Here is an 18,597-nt window from a genome sequence, read left to right on the forward strand (position 1 = left end):
GCAGCAAAAACAGTAAGGGGATGGACTTTTCCCTTTGTCTACGTGTCAGCATGGCTGGCCGCTGCTTAGAGAACACTAGGCCTGAGCCTCACAGAGCAAAACACCAGCAGAGTAGAGCCCTGAACGGGCATAACATTTAAGCCCAAGTCCTACCCAGGCCCACGACGTTCAGGCCCTACGCTACCCAGGCCCTACGCTACCCAGGCCCACAACGTTCAGGCCCTACGCTACCCAGGCCCTACGCTACCCAGGCCCTACGCTACCCAGGCCCTACGCTACCCAGGCCCACGACGTTCAGGCCCTACGCTACCCAGGCCCTACGCTACCCAGGCCCACAACGTTCAGGCCCTACACTACCCAGGCCCTACGCTACCCAGGCCCACAACGTTCAGGCCCTACGCTACCCAGGCCCAGGACGTTCAGGCCCTACGCTACCCAGGCCCAGGACGTTCAGGCCCTACGCTACCCAGGCCTGATTGCTTCTGCAACATTTAAGGCCCGGCCCGAAAGCAGAAATAACTTCTTCCATCAGTAAATCCATTAGCTGCTTCTCTCTGTCACTCACTGCCTCCCTGCACACAGCACGCTCTGCTCATGGTTCTCTAAGTCTACGTATCCGTAGCAATGGCTCCTCTTGGCCTGCTCTGCTCAATGAAGAGACATGAGAGAGAGCAGTTAGCTGTTTTCGTCACTCTAAACTCCGACAACTCGAGGAACATTGTTATTTTCTGTGAAAACAATCTCTCTCGTCTTATATTGGACGATGTTGAAGTACTTCTGGCATCATGTTATGATCTTAGATAAGAATGTACTGCCCAGCAGAGCACGAATAAATGGCTCAGCTTCAAAATGTTTGTGATCAATTTAGTAATACTCAAGACCATAGCAGAGCTCTGCAGAGGGGCCTATACAACTCTAAATTAACTTTGGACCTGGAAATCAGTTCTACTGCCATTTTACATTGTTCTCCTCTAAATCAGGGACTGATTTAGGCCTGGGACACCAGGTGTGTTATCAGGTAGAAAAGAAAACCAGAAGTACTCCAGACCTGGTCGAGTAAGAGTTGAATACCCCTGCCCTCTGCCACAGGAATATCAGAACAGTGACTTAACAACACTTCCTGCCTGAACATCAGACAGAGATACTAAACAAGTGTCATGGGTTAAGCAAATCAGTTGAAAGAAAGCTGCAGTTATGAAACAACACTACTAAAGCCCATCACACACACACCTTCACCTCAACCAGTCAGACCCATGCATGTCAGAAGATAGGTAAATACAACCAAACCAAACGATTCATCTAAACTAAAAATGGCCAAGGTCACACGACCTGTTAGTAACTGTCCTCCTCGGCGTGTATTATAGGTGTCACTACCCTGTCTACCTCTCAATTTCTCTCTGCAGGCGTAAATGGAATCCCTCAGCTCAGCTGCAAACCAAGCTACACCAGGGTAGATGAGGACTGTTTCCATCCACTCACTACCAACCCTGGCAGACAGGTCCAGACACACCCAGACTGTGGTGGTGTATATATACACTGGTGCCCAGCTGACTGAGACATTTTTTTTTACCCAGCATCCATACCATGACTCATAAAAGACAGACAAATTACAAGACAGGAAATCGTTAATACCAACTCCGAGGGGGGAAACGCCAACGCTATTACCAGGTCCTTATTCATAGTGTTATGACTGAGATGACATTGTAAAGCTACATACAGGGGGTAAAGATGATGATGATGTACAGGTTCTTCAGAACACTTTTCTCACCCAGTGACTTCTTCCACATGTTTATTTAGAAAGGGTAACTCTGGGTCTTCCTTTCCTGTGGCGGTCCTCACGAGAGCCAGGTAACTCTGGGTCTTCCTTTCCTGTGGCGGTCCTCACGAGAGACAGGTAACTCTGGGTCTTCCTTTCCTGTGGCGGTCCTCACGAGAGCCAGGTAACTCTGGGTCTTCCTTTCCTGTGGCGGTCCTCACGAGAGCCAGTTAACTCTGGGTCTTCCTTTCCTGTGGCGGTCCTCACGAGAGCCAGGTAACTCTGGGTCTTCCTTTCCTGTGGCGGTCCTCACGAGAGCCAGTTAACTCTGGGTCTTCCTTTCCTGTGGCGGTCCTCACGAGAGCCAGTTAACTCTGGGTCTTCCTTTCCTGTGGCGGTCCTCACGAGAGCCAGGTAACTCTGGGTCTTCCTTTCCTGTGGCGGTCCTCACGAGAGCCAGTTTCATCACAGAGCTTGATGGTTTTTACGACTGCACACAAACTTTGAAAGTTCTTGACTGACCTTCATATCTTGAAGGACTGTCATTTTGTCTTTGATTATTTGAGCGGTTCTTGCCATAATATGGACTTCGGGTATTTACCCAAATAGGGCTATCTTCTGTATACCATCCCTACCTTGTCAAAACACAACAACTCATTGTCTCAAACGCATTTAGGAAATAAGTTCCACAAATTAAAAAGGCACAACTGTTGATTGAAATGCATTCCAGGTGACTACCTCATGAAGCTGGTTGAGAGAATACCAAGAGTGTGCAAAGCTGTCATCAATATTATAAAATATATTTTGATTTGTTTAACACTTTTTGGGGTTACTACATGATTCCATGTGTGTTATTTAATAGTTTGGATGTCTTCACAATTATTTCTACAATGTAGAAAACAGGCAAAATAAAGAAAAACCCTGGAATGAGTAGCTGTCCAAACTAGCCACTTTAACAATGTTTAAATACTGCTTTATTCATCTCATAAGTATATACTGTATTCTATTCTACTGTATTTCAGTTAATGCCACTCCGATATTGCTGAATCTAATATTTATATATTACTTAATTCCATTCTTTCACTCTTAGATTTGTGTTTTTTCTTTGTGTGAATTGTTCGATATTACTGCACTGTTGAAGCTCGTAACACAAGCATTTCGCCACACCCACATCTGCTAAATATGTGTAAAGTGATCAATCAAATGTGATTTCACAATACCAACCTAATTGACAGAGTGAAAAGGAGGAAGCCTGTGCAGAATAAAAACATTTCAGAACATGCATCCTGTTTGCTATAAGGCACTACAGTAAAACAGCAAAGAACTTTGTCCTGAATACAAAGTGTTATGTTTAGGGAAAATCCAATACAACACAGTACGGAGTATCACTCTCCGTATTTTCATGCATAGTGGTGGCTGCATCATGTTATGGGTATGCTTGTCAATGATTTAGGACTGCTCGAACTAAGAGAACGTACAGATAATTGTATGTGCGGGATACAGAGATGAGGTACTCATTTAAAAATCACGTTAAACACTATTTTTGCACACAGAGTCCAATGCAACTAATTATGTGACATGTTAAGCACATTTGAACTCCTGAACTTAAATAGGCTTGCCACATAACAAACGTGGTTGAAAACTTACTGACTTAAGACATTTCAGCTTCTAATTTAACACATTTCAAAAAAAAAAAAGTCTTAAAAAACATAATTATTTGAGATTATTGGGGTAGTGTGTGTAGATCCCAAAATCACAACTTAATCCATTTAAAATTCAGGCTGTAACAACAAACGTGGAAAAGGTCCAGGGGTGTGAATACTCTAAAAGGCACAGTATCATATAGCATAAGGGGAGACATGACCTGTAATCCAAGTTTCAATTGAAATGGATTCTTTGTCATTGATTCATTAGAGAAGTTCTAATAGGTCAGAAAGTGGCAGCGATGACAGCCTAACTGTGGAATGTGCACGTCATGTTATGGGCAGCAGAATTACAGTGAGAGGAAAAACATTAGTCTCTGGGAGGAAAAACCCTCATTGCAGTGAAAGACTACTAGCTAACTAGCTACATGACTTAACAGTGCAGTGAAGGCCTAGACTACTAGCTACATGACTTAACCGTGCAGTGAAGGCCTAGACTACTAGCTAACTAGCTACATGATTTAATAGTGCAGTGAAGGCCTAGACTACTAGCTACATGACTTAACCGTGCAGTGAAGGCAGAGACTACTAGCTAACTAGCTACATAACTTAACAGTGCAGTGAAGGCCTAGACTACTAGCTACATGACTTAACAGTGCAGTGAAGGCCTAGACTACTAGCTAACTAGCTACATAACTTAACAGTGCAGTGAAGGCCTAGACTACTAGCTACATGACTTAACAGTGCAGTGAAGGCCTAGACTACTAGCTAACTAGCTACATGACTTAACAGTGCAGTGAAGGCCTAGACTACTAGCTACATGACTTAACAGTGCAGTGAAGGCAGAGACTACTAGCTAACTAGCTACATAACTTAACAGTGCAGTGAAGGCCTAGACTACTAGCTACATGACTTAACAGTGCAGTGAAGGCAGAGACTACTAGCTAACTAGCTACATAACTTAACCGTGCAGTGAAGGCAGAGACTACTAGCTAACTAGCTACATAACTTAACCGTGCAGTGAAGGCCTAGACTACTAGCTGCATGACTTAACCGTGCAGTGAAGGCAGAGACTACTAGCTAACTAGCTACATAACTTAACAGTGCAGTGAAGGCCTAGACTACTAGCTACATGACTTAACAGTGCAGTGAAGGCCTAGACTACTAGCTAACTAGCTACATAACTTAACAGTGCAGTGAAGGCCTAGACTACTAGCTACATGACTTAACAGTGCAGTGAAGGCCTAGACTACTAGCTAACTAGCTACATGACTTAACAGTGCAGTGAAGGCAGAGACTACTAGCTAACTAGCTACATAACTTAACAGTGCAGTGAAGGCCTAGACTACTAGCTACATGACTTAACAGTGCAGTGAAGGCCTAGACTACTAGCTAACTAGCTACATAACTTAACAGTGCAGTGAAGGCCTAGACTACTAGCTGCATGACTTAACAGTGCAGTGAAGGCCTAGACCACTAGCTACATGACTTAACAGTGCAGTGAAGGCCTAGACTACTAGCTACATGACTTAACAGTGCAGTGAAGGCCTAGACTACTAGCTACATAACTTAACAGTGCAGTGAAGGCCTAGACTACTAGCTAACTAGCTACATGACTTAACAGTGCAGTGAAGGCCTAGACTACTAGCTACATGACTTAACAGTGCAGTGAAGGCCTAGACTACTAGCTACATAACTTAACAGTGCAGTGAAGGCCTAGACTACTAGCTGCATGACTTAACCGTGCAGTGAAGGCAGAGACTACTAGCTAACTAGCTACATAACTTAACAGTGCAGTGAAGGCCTAGACTACTAGCTACATAACTTAACAGTGCAGTGAAGGCCTAGACTACTAGCTACATAACTTAACAGTGCAGTGAAGGCCTAGACCACTAGCTCCATGACTTAACAGTGCAGTGAAGGCCTAGACTACTAGACCACTAGCTCCATGACTTAACAGTGCAGTGAAGGCCTAGAAGACTAGCTAACTAGCTACATAACTTAACCGTGCAGTGAAGGCCTAGACTACTAGACCACGAGCTACATGACTTAACAGTGATGTTAAATGCTTCGATTCAGTTTCTATTAAAGCAAGTGTCAGAGCTTCATGATAAACACCTATTTGACATCGTTCGTCAATCCTCTATGGCAGAAAAAACACTGAGGTTACTATGAGAGGTTACTATGAGAGGTTACTAGTCCATAATGAAAACAAGAACCAAACTATCTGATCAGCTTACCACCCTGACACAAACTACCAACTAAACTATAACCCTAGAAACCCACTAAACTATAACCCTAGATACCCACTAAACTATAACCCACTAAACTAAAACCCACTAAACTATAACCCTAGAAACCCACTAAACTATAACCCACTAAACTATAACCCACTAAACTATAACCCACTAAACTATAACCCTAGAAACCCACTAAACTATAACCCTAGAAACCCACTAAACTATAACCCTAGAAACCCACTAAACTATAACCCTAGAAACCCACTAAACTATAACCCTAGAAACCCACTAAACTATAACCCTAGAAACCCACTAAACTATAACCCTAGAAACCCACTAAACTATAACCCTAGAAACCCACTAAACTATAACCCTAGAAACCCACTAAACTATAACCCTAGAAACCCACTAAACTATAACCCTAGAAACCCACTAAACCATAACCCCGGATACCCACTAAACTATAACCCCAGATACCCACTAAACAAGAACCCCGGATACCCACTAAACAAGAACCCCGGATACCCACTAAACTATAACCCTGGATACCCACTAAACTATAACCCTGGTTACCCACTAAACTATAACCCCGGATACCCACTAAACTATAACCCTGGATACCCACTAAACAAGAACCCCGGATACCCACTAAACTATAACCCACTAAACTATAACCCTGGATACCCACTAAACTATAACCCTAGATACCCACTAAACTACAACCCCGGAGACCCACTAAACTATAACCCACTAAACTATAACCCCGGAGACCCACTAAACTATAACCCCGGAGACCCACTAAACTATAACCCCGGAGACCCACTAAACTATAACCCACTAAACTATAACCCCGGAGACCCACTAAACTATAACCCCGGATACCCACTAAACTATAACCCCGGAGACCCACTAAACTATAACCCCGGATACCCACTAAACTATAACCCACTAAACCATAACCCCGGAGACCCACTAAACTATAACCCTGGATACCCACTAAACTATAACCCACTAAACTATAACCCTAGAAACCCACTAAACTATAACCCACAATACCCACTAAACTATAACCCACTAAACTATAACCCACTAAACTATAACCCTGGATACCCACTAAACTATAACCCACTAAACTATAACCCCGGATACCCACTAAACCATAACCCCGGATACCCACTAAACCATAACCCCGGATACCCACTAAACCATAACCCCGGATACCCACTAAACCATAACCCCGGATACCCACTAAACCATAACCCCGGATACCCACTAAACCATAACCCCGGATACCCACTAAACCATAACCCCGGATACCCACTAAACTATAACCCCGGATACCCACTAAACTATAACCCCGGAGACCCACTAAACTATAACCCCGGAGACCCACTAAACTATAACCCCGGAGACCCACTAAACTATAACCCACTAAACCATAACCCCGGAGACCCACTAAACTATAACTCTGGATACCCACTAAACTATAACCCCGGATACCCACTAAACTATAACCCCGGATACCCACTAAACCATAACCCCGGATACCCACTAAACCATAACCCCGGATACCCACTAAACCATAACCCCGGATACCCACTAAACCATAACCCCGGATACCCACTAAACCATAACCCCGGATACCCACTAAACCATAACCCCGGATACCCACTAAACTATAACCCCGGATACCCACTAAACTATAACCCCGGATACCCACTAAACTATAACCCTGGATACCCACTAAACTATAACCCACTAAACCATAACCCCGGAGACCCACTAAACTATAACCCCGGAGACCCACTAAACTATAACCCTGGATACCCACTAAACTATAACCCACTAAACCATAACCCCGGATACCCACTAAACTATAACCCCGGATACCCACTAAACTATAACCCCGGATACCCACTAAACTATAACCCCGGAGACCCACTAAACTATAACCCCGGAGACCCACTAAACTATAACCCCGGATACCCACTAAACTATAACCCACTAAACCATAACCCCGGAGACCCACTAAACTATAACCCCGGAGACCCACTAAACTATAACTCTGGATACCCACTAAACTATAACCCTGGATACCCACTAAACTATAACCCACTAAACCATAACCCCGGATACCCACTAAACTATAACCCCGGATACCCACTAAACTATAACCCCGGAGACCCACTAAACTATAACCCCGGATACCCACTAAACTATAACCCCGGATACCCACTAAACTATAACCCCGGATACCCACTAAACTATAACCCCGGATACCCACTAAACTATAACCCCGGATACCCACTAAACTATAACCCCGGATACCCACTAAACTATAACCCCGGATACCCACTAAACTATAACCCCGGAGACCCACTAAACTATAACCCCGGAAACCCACTAAACTATAACCCCGGAGACCCACTAAACTATAACCCCGGAGACCCACTAAACTATAACCCCGGAGACCCACTAAACTATAACCCTGGATACCCACTAAACTATAACTCTGGATACCCACTAAACTATAACCCCGGATACCCACTAAACTATAACTCTGGATACCCACTAAACTATAACCCACTAAACCATAACCCCGGATACCCACTAAACTATAACCCCGGATACCCACTAAACTATAACCCACTAAACTATAACCCCGGAGACCCACTAAACTATAACCCCGGAGACCCACTAAACTATAACCCCGGAGACCCACTAAACTATAACCCCGGAGCCCCACTAAACTATAACCCCGGAGACCCACTAAACTATAACCCCGGAGACCCACTAAACTATAACCCTAGAAACCTCCTAAACTATAACCCTAGAAACCCCTAAACTATAACCCACAAAACTATAACCCTAGAAACCCACTAAACTATAACCCTAGAAACCCACTAAACTATAACCCTAGAAACCCACTAAACTATAACCCACTAAACTATAACCCCGGATACCCACTAAACTATAACCCCGGATACCCACTAAACTATAACCCTGGATACCCACTAAACTATAACCCTGGATACCCACTAAACTATAACCCCTAAACTATAACCCTAGAAACCCACTGAACTATAACCCCTAAACTATAACCCCGGATACCCACTAAACTATAACCCCGGATACCCACTAAACTATAACCCTAGAAACCCCTAAACTATAACCCTAGAAACCCCTAAACTATAACCCTAGAAACCCCTAAACTATAACCCACTAAACTATAACCCCGGATACCCCTAAACTATAACCCTGGATACCCACTAAACTATAACCCCCTAAACTATAACCCCGGATACCCACTAAACTATAACCCTGGATACCCACTAAACTATAACCCCGGATACCCACTAAACTATAACCCACTAAACTATAACCCTGGATACCCACTAAACTATAACCCCGGAGACCCACTAAACTATAACCCTAGATACCACTAAACTATAACCCACTAAACTATAACCCCGGATACCCACTAAACTATAACCCTGGATACCCACTAAACTATAACCCTGGATACCCACTAAACTATAACCCCGGATACCCACTAAACTATAACCCACTAAACTATAACCCTGGATACCCACTAAACTATAACCCCGGAGACCCACTAAACTATAACCCTGGATACCCACTAAACTATAACCCCGGATACCCACTAAACTATAACCCACTAAACTATAACCCTGGATACCCACTAAACTATAACCCGGATACCCACTAAACTATAACCCTGGATACCCACTAAACTATAACCCTAGAAACCCACTAAACTATAACCCACTAAACTATAACCCTGGATACCCACTAAACTATAACCCACTAAACTATAACCCACTAAACTATAACCCTGGATACCCACTAAACTATAACCCTGGATACCCACTAAACTATAACCCCGGATACCCACTAAACTATAACCCTAGAAACCCCCTAAACTATAACCCTAGAAACCCCTAAACTATAACCCACTAAACTATAACCCTAGAAACCCACTAAACTATAACCCCGGATACCCACTAAACTATAACCCTGGATACCCACTAAACTATAACCCACTAAACTATAACCCTAGATACCCACTAAACTATAACCCTAGATACCCACTAAACTATAACCCACTAAACTATAACCCTGGATACCCACTAAACTATAACCCACTAAACTATAACCCTAGATACCCACTAAACTATAACCCTGGATACCCACTAAACTATAACCCACTAAACTATAACCCACTAAACTATAACCCTGGAGACCCACTAAACTATAACCCTGGATACCCACTAAACTATAACCCACTAAACTATAACCCTGGATACCCACTAAACTATAACCCTGGATACCCACTAAACTATAACCCACTAAACTATAACCCCGGATACCCACTAAACTATAACCCCGGATACCCACTAAACTATAACCCCGGATACCCACTAAACTATAACCCTGGATACCCACTAAACTATAACCCCGGATACCCACTAAACTATAACCCCGGATACCCACTAAACTATAACCCTGGATACCCACTAAACTATAACCCTGGATACCCACTAAACTATAACCCACTAAACTATAACCCCTAAACTATAACCCACTAAACTATAACCCACTAAACTATAACCCACTAAACTATAACCCACTAAACTATAACCCACTAAACTATAACCCACTAAACTATAACCCGGAGACCCACTAAACTATAACCCTAGAAACCCCTAAACTATAACCCACTAAACTATAACCCCGGATACCCCTAAACTATAACCCTGGATACCCACTAAACTATAACCCACTAAACTATAACCCACTAAACTATAACCCACTAAACTATAACCCACTAAACTATAACCCACTAAACTATAACCCTGGATACCCACTAAACTATAACCCACTAAACTATAACCCTGGATACCCACTAAACTATAACCCCTAAACTATAACCCACTAAACTATAACCCCGGATACCCCTAAACTATAACCCTGGATACCCACTAAACTATAACCCACTAAACTATAACCCACTAAACTATAACCCACTAAACTATAACCCACTAAACTATAACCCACTAAACTATAACCCTAGATACCCACTAAACTATAACCCTGGATACCCACTAAACTATAACCCACTAAACTATAACCCACTAAACTATAACCCTGGAGACCCACTAAACTATAACCCACTAAACTATAACCCACTAAACTATAACCCTGGATACCCACTAAACTATAACCCTGGATACCCACTAAACTATAACCCACTAAACTATAACCCACTAAACTATAACCCTGGAGACCCACTAAACTATAACCCCTAAACTATAACCCCTAAACTATAACCCTGGAGACCCACTAAACTATAACCCCTAAACTATAACCCCTAAACTATAACCCTGGAGACCCACTAAACTATAACCCCTAAACTATAACCCCTAAACTATAACCCACTAAACTATAACCCTGGATACCCACTAAACTATAACCCACTAAACTATAACCCTGGATACCCACTAAACTATAACCCACTAAACTATAACCCACTAAACTATAACCCACTAAACTATAACCCACTAAACTATAACCCACTAAACTATAACCCACTAAACTATAACCCTGGATACCCCCTAAACTATAACCCACTAAACTATAACCCACTAAACTATAACCCACTAAACTATAACCCACTAAACTATAACCCACTAAACTATAACCCACTAAACTATAACCCACTAAACTATAACCCACTAAACTATAACCCTGGATACCCACTAAACTATAACCCACTAAACTATAACCCACTAAACTATAACCCTGGATACCCACTAAACTATAACCCTAGAAACCCACTAAACTATAACCCTGGATACCCCTAAACTATAACCCACTAAACTATAACCCACTAAACTATAACCCCTAAACTATAACCCACTAAACTATAACCCACTAAACTATAACCCACTAAACTATAACCCACTAAACTATAACCCACTAAACTATAACCCACTAAACTATAACCCTGGATACCCACTAAACTATAACCCTAGAAACCCACTAAACTATAACCCTGGATACCCCTAAACTATAACCCACTAAACTATAACCCACTAAACTATAACCCACTAAACTATAACCCACTAAACTATAACCCACTAAACTATAACCCTGGATACCCACTAAACTATAACCCTAGAAACCCACTAAACTATAACCCTGGATACCCCTAAACTATAACCCACTAAACTATAACCCACTAAACTATAACCCACTAAACTATAACCCACTAAACTATAACCCCGGAGACCCACTAAACTATAACCCTGGAGACCCACTAAACTATAACCCACTAAACTATAACCCTGGATACCCCTAAACTATAACCCACTAAACTATAACCCACTAAACTATAACCCCGGAGACCCACTAAACTATAACCCTGGAGACCCACTAAACTATAACCCACTAAACTATAACCCTGGAGACCCCTAAACTATAACCCACTAAACTATAACCCACTAAACTATAACCCACTAAACTATAACCCACTAAACTATAACCCACTAAACTATAACCCACTAAACTATAACCCACTAAACTATAACCCACTAAACTATAACCCCGGAGACCCACTAAACTATAACCCTGGAGACCCACTAAACTATAACCCACTAAACTATAACCCTGGAGACCCCTAAACTATAACCCACTAAACTATAACCCACTAAACTATAACCCACTAAACTATAACCCTGGAGACCCACTAAACTATAACCCTAGATACCCACTAAACTATAACCCTAGATACCCACTAAACTATAACCCTAGATACCCACTAAACTATAACCCCCTAAACTATAACCCTGGATACCCACTAAACTATAACCCTGGATACCCACCTCGTGAAGGGCCGACGGTGGGAGCGTCCAGGGGCTCTGAAGAGAAGGCTGTCTGGCTGGGTAGACTATTCCTGGACCTGGTTACTGACTCCAGCTGTGAGGCCCTGCCCAATAGGGACGCAGCGTCCAGGACCTCCCCCTCTTTGGCTTCCAGGTCAGATTTGGAGGTGGTGAGGGGTCGGAGCCCGGCGGCGGGGGCCCCCAGGCGGTGGGGGTCGTTAAGGCAGGCGGACGCCGCCGTGCCGCTGTCCAGGCTCAGCACCCGGGCGTGGGTTTTGGCGCTGCCCGTGCTGGGTGTCCGACCAGAGGTGCGACGCTTGCCTCTTCCCCCGGCCCTCCCTCCTCCAGTCTCATATTCAGCCTGGGCTTTCTGTGAAGAGGAGGAGGTGGAGGCTGTGGTGGCGGCTGTGTGGGAGTGGCTGTGGGAGTGGGAGTGGCTGTGCTTGACTTTCAGGGCACGGTAGCGTCCCTCGGGGGAGTGGCAGGAGTGGGAAGTGGTGGAGGAGGAGGAGTCCGTGCTGAAGTGATGTGATTGGGTGGACTGAAGGCTTGAGGCACAGCTAAGATCACTGGCTTCGCTCCACTCCTCCTCTCCACCCCCGGCAGCGAATACCGCACTGCGCGGCTTGGCCATGCCGCGCAAAGACACGTAGTCCCGGTGACGGCTGGCATCGAAGCTGCTCGCCCGTTTCTTACCGGTCCGGCGGCGCCCGCTGTTGCGCCCGGCTCCCAAGGAGGAAGAAGTTCGTTGGACGAGGTTGGCGGATTTCACGTCCTCTTTCTCTCCTGACACGTCCTCTTTCTCTCCTCTCCCCCGGTCCCGTTCCCTGCTGACTGTGCAGGCCGAGCCGTCAGCACTGGTCCTCATGCTACTACTGTAGGAGGGGCCTGCTGGAGGGTCCTGGCCCGAGGCTGGGGGGTTGGTGATAGAGGGGGATGTGGCGGAGGAGGAGGGCTGTTTGGCTGTTAGCTCATTGGCATGAGGGTTCTTATTAGCCTCCCTGGAAGGCAGGCTGTTCAGTCCTCTTGAGATGCTAGAACCAAGGCTGGACCCCAGAGTAGAAGTCCTGCCCTCCCCCGTTGAGGTGGACCCAGGCCCAGTAGCAGCAGCCTCCCCACCTCCCCTCTCCCTCCCTGTCCCGCGCTGCTCATCCCCTGACAGGGACAGTAAACTCTCCACGTGCGTGGAGCTGGTCTGCTCGCTGTGGAAGCTGCTGACGGTGCTGTTGGTGTCTCTGTCAGTCCCGCTGCAGTAACTCTCTGTGGAGCCGCTGCTACGTGTGCTCAGGCTGCGGAGGCTGTCTGCACTGACCTTCCCCCCACCACCACCACCACCACCCTGGTCGGCCTGGTACAAACATGACCCGCCCTCCCCTGCCAGCCCTAGTCTGCAGGATTCTTGCTGGTGTCTGTAGCAGGCTGTAGAGCAGCCAGAGGTCGAGGCTTGGTACAAACCTGACCCCCCCTCCCCTGCCAGCCCTAGTCTGCAGGATTCCTGCTGGTGTCTGTAGCAGGCTGTAGAGCAGCCAGAGGTAGAGGCCTGGTCCGGATGCTGCTGGCAGAGCCTTTCAGCCGCAGCCCCCTCCGTATTCCCCTGTCCTCCAGCTTCAGCCCCTGGCCGGCGGGGTCTGGCAGCTTCCAGCTCACACACCGGGTCCAGGCCACCTCTCCAAGGAGGGGGGTAGAGGCTGAAGTCAGCTGAGGGCAGGGAGGGGTCGGGGAAGGCTGATCCAGCAGAGCTGGAGGTGCGGGGTAGACCCCGGGTACGAGGCTCCTTCCTGAAGGACTGGGAGTGTAACCCGGGCGTGTGGGCCGACCCCTCTGTGTCGCAAGAGGACATGGATTGGCTGAAGGGATGGGAGGCGGAGCCACAATGGTTTGCAGGGTCGCAGGAGAGCTCGGAGGGGCCAAGGGAGGTGGAGGGCTGCATGGAGGCGAAGGAGTGGCTGGAGACAAGGCAGTAAATCTTTGGGTCAGACATCATGTCTGGAGGGGAGGAAAGGAGATCAATTAGTGAAGTTCTCTTCTATGTGATCAATTAGTGAAGGTCTGTTCTCAGGTCTGTTCTACAGTGGGGCAAAACAAGTATTTAGTCAGCCACCAATTGTGCAAGTTCTCCCACTTAAAAAGATGGGAGGGGACTGTAATTTTCATCATAGGTACACTTCAACTATGACAGACAAAATGAGAAGAAAAAAAATCCAGAAAATCACATTGTAGGATTTTTAATGAATTTCTCTGCAAATTATGGTGGAAAATAAGTATTTGGTCACCTACAAACAAGCAAGATTTCTGGCTCTCACAGACCTGTAACAACTTATTTAAGAGGCTTCAGAGAGAGAGAGAGGAGACGGAGAGAGAGGAGACGGGGAGAGAGAGAGGAGACGGGGAGAGAGAGAGGAGACGGGGAGAGAGAGAGGAGACGGAGAGAGAGAGAGGAGACGGAGAGAGAGGAGACGGAGAGAGAGGAGACGGAGAGAGAGAGAGAGAGACGGAGACAGAGAGAGGAGACGGAGAGAGAGAGAGGAGACGGAGAGAGAGAGAGAGAGAGGAGACAGAGAGAGGAGACGGAGAGAGAGAGAGGAGACGGAGAGAGAGAGAGAGAGAGAGAGAGAGACGGAGAGAGAGAGAGAGGAGACGGAGAGAGAGAGAGAGGAGACGGAGAGAGGAGAGAGAGAGAGAGGAGAGGAGAGAGAGAGAGAGGAGACGGAGAGAGAGAGAGAGGAGACGGAGAGAGAGAGAGAGAGAGAGAGAGAGGAGACGGAGAGAGAGAGAAAGAGAGAGAGAGAGACGGAGAGAGAGAGAGAGACGGAGAGAGAGAGAGGAGAGAGAGAGAGGAGACGGAGAGAGAGAGAGGAGAGAGAGAGACGGAGAGAGAGAGGAGACGGAGAGAGAGAGAAGAGAGAGAGAGGAGACGGAGAAGACGAGAGAGAGAGAGAGGAGACGAGAGAGAGAGGAGACGGAGAGAGAGGAGACAGGAGAGAGAGGAGACGGAGAGAGATTGAGAGAGAGACGGAGAGAGATTGAGAGGAGACGGAGAGAGATTGAGAGAGAGAGGGAGAGAGAGAGAGGAGACGGCGAGAGAGAGAGAGGAGACGGAGAGAGAGAGAGGAGACGGCGAGAGAGAGAGAGAGGAGACGGCGAGAGAGAGAGAGAGGAGACGGCGAGAGAGAGAGAGGAGACGGCGAGAGAGAGAGAGAGACGGCGAGAGAGAGAGAGGAGACGGCGAGAGAGAGAGAGGAGACGGCGAGAGAGAGAGAGAGGAGACGGCGAGAGAGAGAGAGGAGACGGCGAGAGAGAGAGAGGAGACGGCGAGAGAGAGAGAGAGGAGAGGAGAGAGAGAGAGAGAGGAGACGGAGAGAGAGAGAGGAGACGGCGAGAGAGAGAGAGAGAGGAGACGGCGGCGAGAGAGAGAGAGAGGAGACGGCGAGAGAGAGAGAGACGGCGAGAGAGAGAGGAGACGGCGAGAGAGAGAGGAGACGGAGAGAGAGAGAGGAGACGGAGAGAGAGAGAGGAGACGGAGAGAGAGAGAGGAGACGGAGAGAGAGAGAGGAGACGGAGAGAGAGAGAGGAGACGGAGAGAGAGAGAGGAGACGGAGAGAGAGAGAGGAGACGGCGAGAGAGAGAGAGGAGATGGGGGGAGAGAGGACGGAGAGAGAGGACGGAGAGAGGACGGAGAGAGAGGACGGAGAGAGAGGACGGAGAGAGAGGACGGAGAGAGCATGGAGAGAGCATGGAGATGGGGGACGAAGAGAGGATGGAGGACGAAGAGAGGATGGAGATGGGGGACGAAGAGAGGATGGAGATGGGGGACGAAGAGAGGATGGAGATGGGGGACGAAGAGAGGATGGAGATGGGGACGAAGAGAGGATGGAGATGGGGGACGAAGAGAGGATGGAGATGGGGGACGAAGAGAGGATGGAGATGGGGGACGAAGAGAGGATGGAGATGGGGGACGAAGAGAGGATGGAGATGGGGGACGAAGAGAGGATGGAGATGGGGGACGAAGAGAGGATGGAGATGGGGGACGAAGAGAGGATGGAGATGGGGGACGAAGAGAGGATGGAGATGGGGGACGAAGAGAGGATGGAGATGGGGGACGAAGAGAGGATGGAGATGGGGGACGAAGAGAGGATGGAGAGGGGGGACGAAGAGAGGATGGAGATGGGGGACGAAGAGAGGATGGAGATGGGGATGAAGAGAGGATGGAGATGGGGACGAAGAGAGGATGGAGAGAGGAGAGGTGCAGTGGAATCTGTTGTGTTATAGGGTTCAGACAAAATAGTACGCACCCCTGGAGCAAATAAGGGTTGAGTGCCTTGCTCAAGGGCACAGGTGTTTCACTTTCTCGGCTTGGGGATTCGAATCAGCAACCTTTCAGTTACTGGTACAACACTAACAGCTAGGCTACCTGACTCCCTGTTCGTCCTATGTGAAGACACAGCTTGAGAGCCAAAAAGACAATTGAACTGTAGTGGTAAAGGTCTGTTTAAAGAGCATCTCTATCTAACTCTATTGGCCCATCTTAGTACAGTAGTCTGTGTAAGGCAGTCTGTAAGGCAGTCTGTGAAGATTAAATATACTGCCACGTGTTAACAAGGTAACCTTGTTTAAACAGAGGGGGTATGTTTTCAAGTCTTGAGGAAAGTCTCTCTCCTGAGGAAAACAAAAACAGTCCAAAACACGAGTCCAAGAAAACATTAACACAACAAATATGATAACATGATTTCACAAGAGCTCTTTCTCCAAGAGACCAGAGGATTTTCAGTCAGTGGTTGCCCTGAGTAAGGCAAAGATTCAGTTCAACACGGATTAAAAATTGCACAAAGTGGACAGCAGTGTTATGTTAGATGTTGTTTATTTGCTTGGATTTGAATCCCAACCTAAGTCAGACTCTGTAATGGACAGTGTTTACTTGGGTTTGAATCCCAACCTAAGTCAGACTCTGTTTACGTGGGTTTGAATCCCAACCTAAGTCAGACTCTGTTTACGTGGGTTTGAATCCCAACCTAAGTCAGACTCTGTAATGGACAGTGTTTACATGGGTTTGACTCCCAACCTAAGTCAGACTCTGTTTACTTGGGTTTGAATCCCAACCTAAGTCAGACTCTGTAATGGACAGTGTTTACTTGGGTTTGAATCCCAACCTAAGTCAGACTCTGTAATGGACAGTGTTTACATGGGTTTGAATCCCAACCTAAGTCAGACTCTGTAATGGACAGTGTTTACATGGGTTTGAATCCCAACCTAAGTCAGACTCTGTAATGGACAGTGTTTACTTGGGTTTGAATCCCAACCTAAGTCAGACTCTGTAATGGACAGTGTTTACATGGGTTTGACTCCCAACCTAAGTCAGACTCTGTAATGGACAGTAAGCAGAGGTTGGTCCTCAGGGGGAGGGAGAATAAACCGCTCAGCCCCCTGGGCTGTATCAAATGGAACACTATTCCCTTTAGAGTGCACTGCTTTTCACATTGAGCCCTGCATGTAGTTCACTTTATAAGGGGGCCATTTGGTGTTGAGCGAACATGTTGAATAATTCAAACAATGCAGTCGCTCTGGCTGACACACAATGGACCCAGAGTCGCCTCACTCCGACACTCCACCCAATGGACCTGGACTGCAACTAAAGAGGGTTCATTTGTCTAGAAAGCCCTCTGTCTTTCAACAGACCATTCCAGTGACTGATTAGCTGGCTGGCTGACAAGCCACACACGGCTAGGGGAGGGCCGAAGCCATACAACTAGGGGAGGGACGAAGCCACACACGGCTAGGGGAGGGCCGAAGCCATACACGACTAGGGGAGGGCCGAAGCCACACACGACTAGGGGAGGGCCGAAGCCACACACGACTAGGGAAGGGACGAAGCCATACAACTAGGGAGGGCCGAAGCCATACACGACTAGGGGAGGGCCGAAGCCACACACGACTAGGGGAGGGCCGAAGCCATACAACTAGGGGAGGGCCGAAGCCACACACGACTAGGGGAGGGCCGAAGCCATACACGACTAGGGGAGGGCCGAAGCCATACACGACTAGGGGAGGGCCGAAGC

The 18,597-nt window shown here is 46.8% G+C and overlaps 1 protein-coding gene across 1 annotated transcript in view; it reads right to left on the reverse strand.

The window, feature by feature from the left end:
• pcnx1 (pecanex 1) overlaps nucleotides 1-18,597 on the reverse strand; it is a 118,196-nt gene that overhangs the window by 81,798 nt on the left and 17,801 nt on the right. The window contains exon 5 of the mRNA XM_052485488.1: nucleotides 12,545-14,530. Within this exon, the coding sequence (XP_052341448.1) occupies nucleotides 12,545-14,530 (1,986 nt within the window). The remainder of the gene's footprint in view (nucleotides 1-12,544; nucleotides 14,531-18,597) is intronic.

Source organism: Oncorhynchus keta, chromosome 29 (assembly GCF_023373465.1).
Source record: "Oncorhynchus keta strain PuntledgeMale-10-30-2019 chromosome 29, Oket_V2, whole genome shotgun sequence".
Taxonomy (NCBI): domain Eukaryota; kingdom Metazoa; phylum Chordata; class Actinopteri; order Salmoniformes; family Salmonidae; genus Oncorhynchus; species Oncorhynchus keta.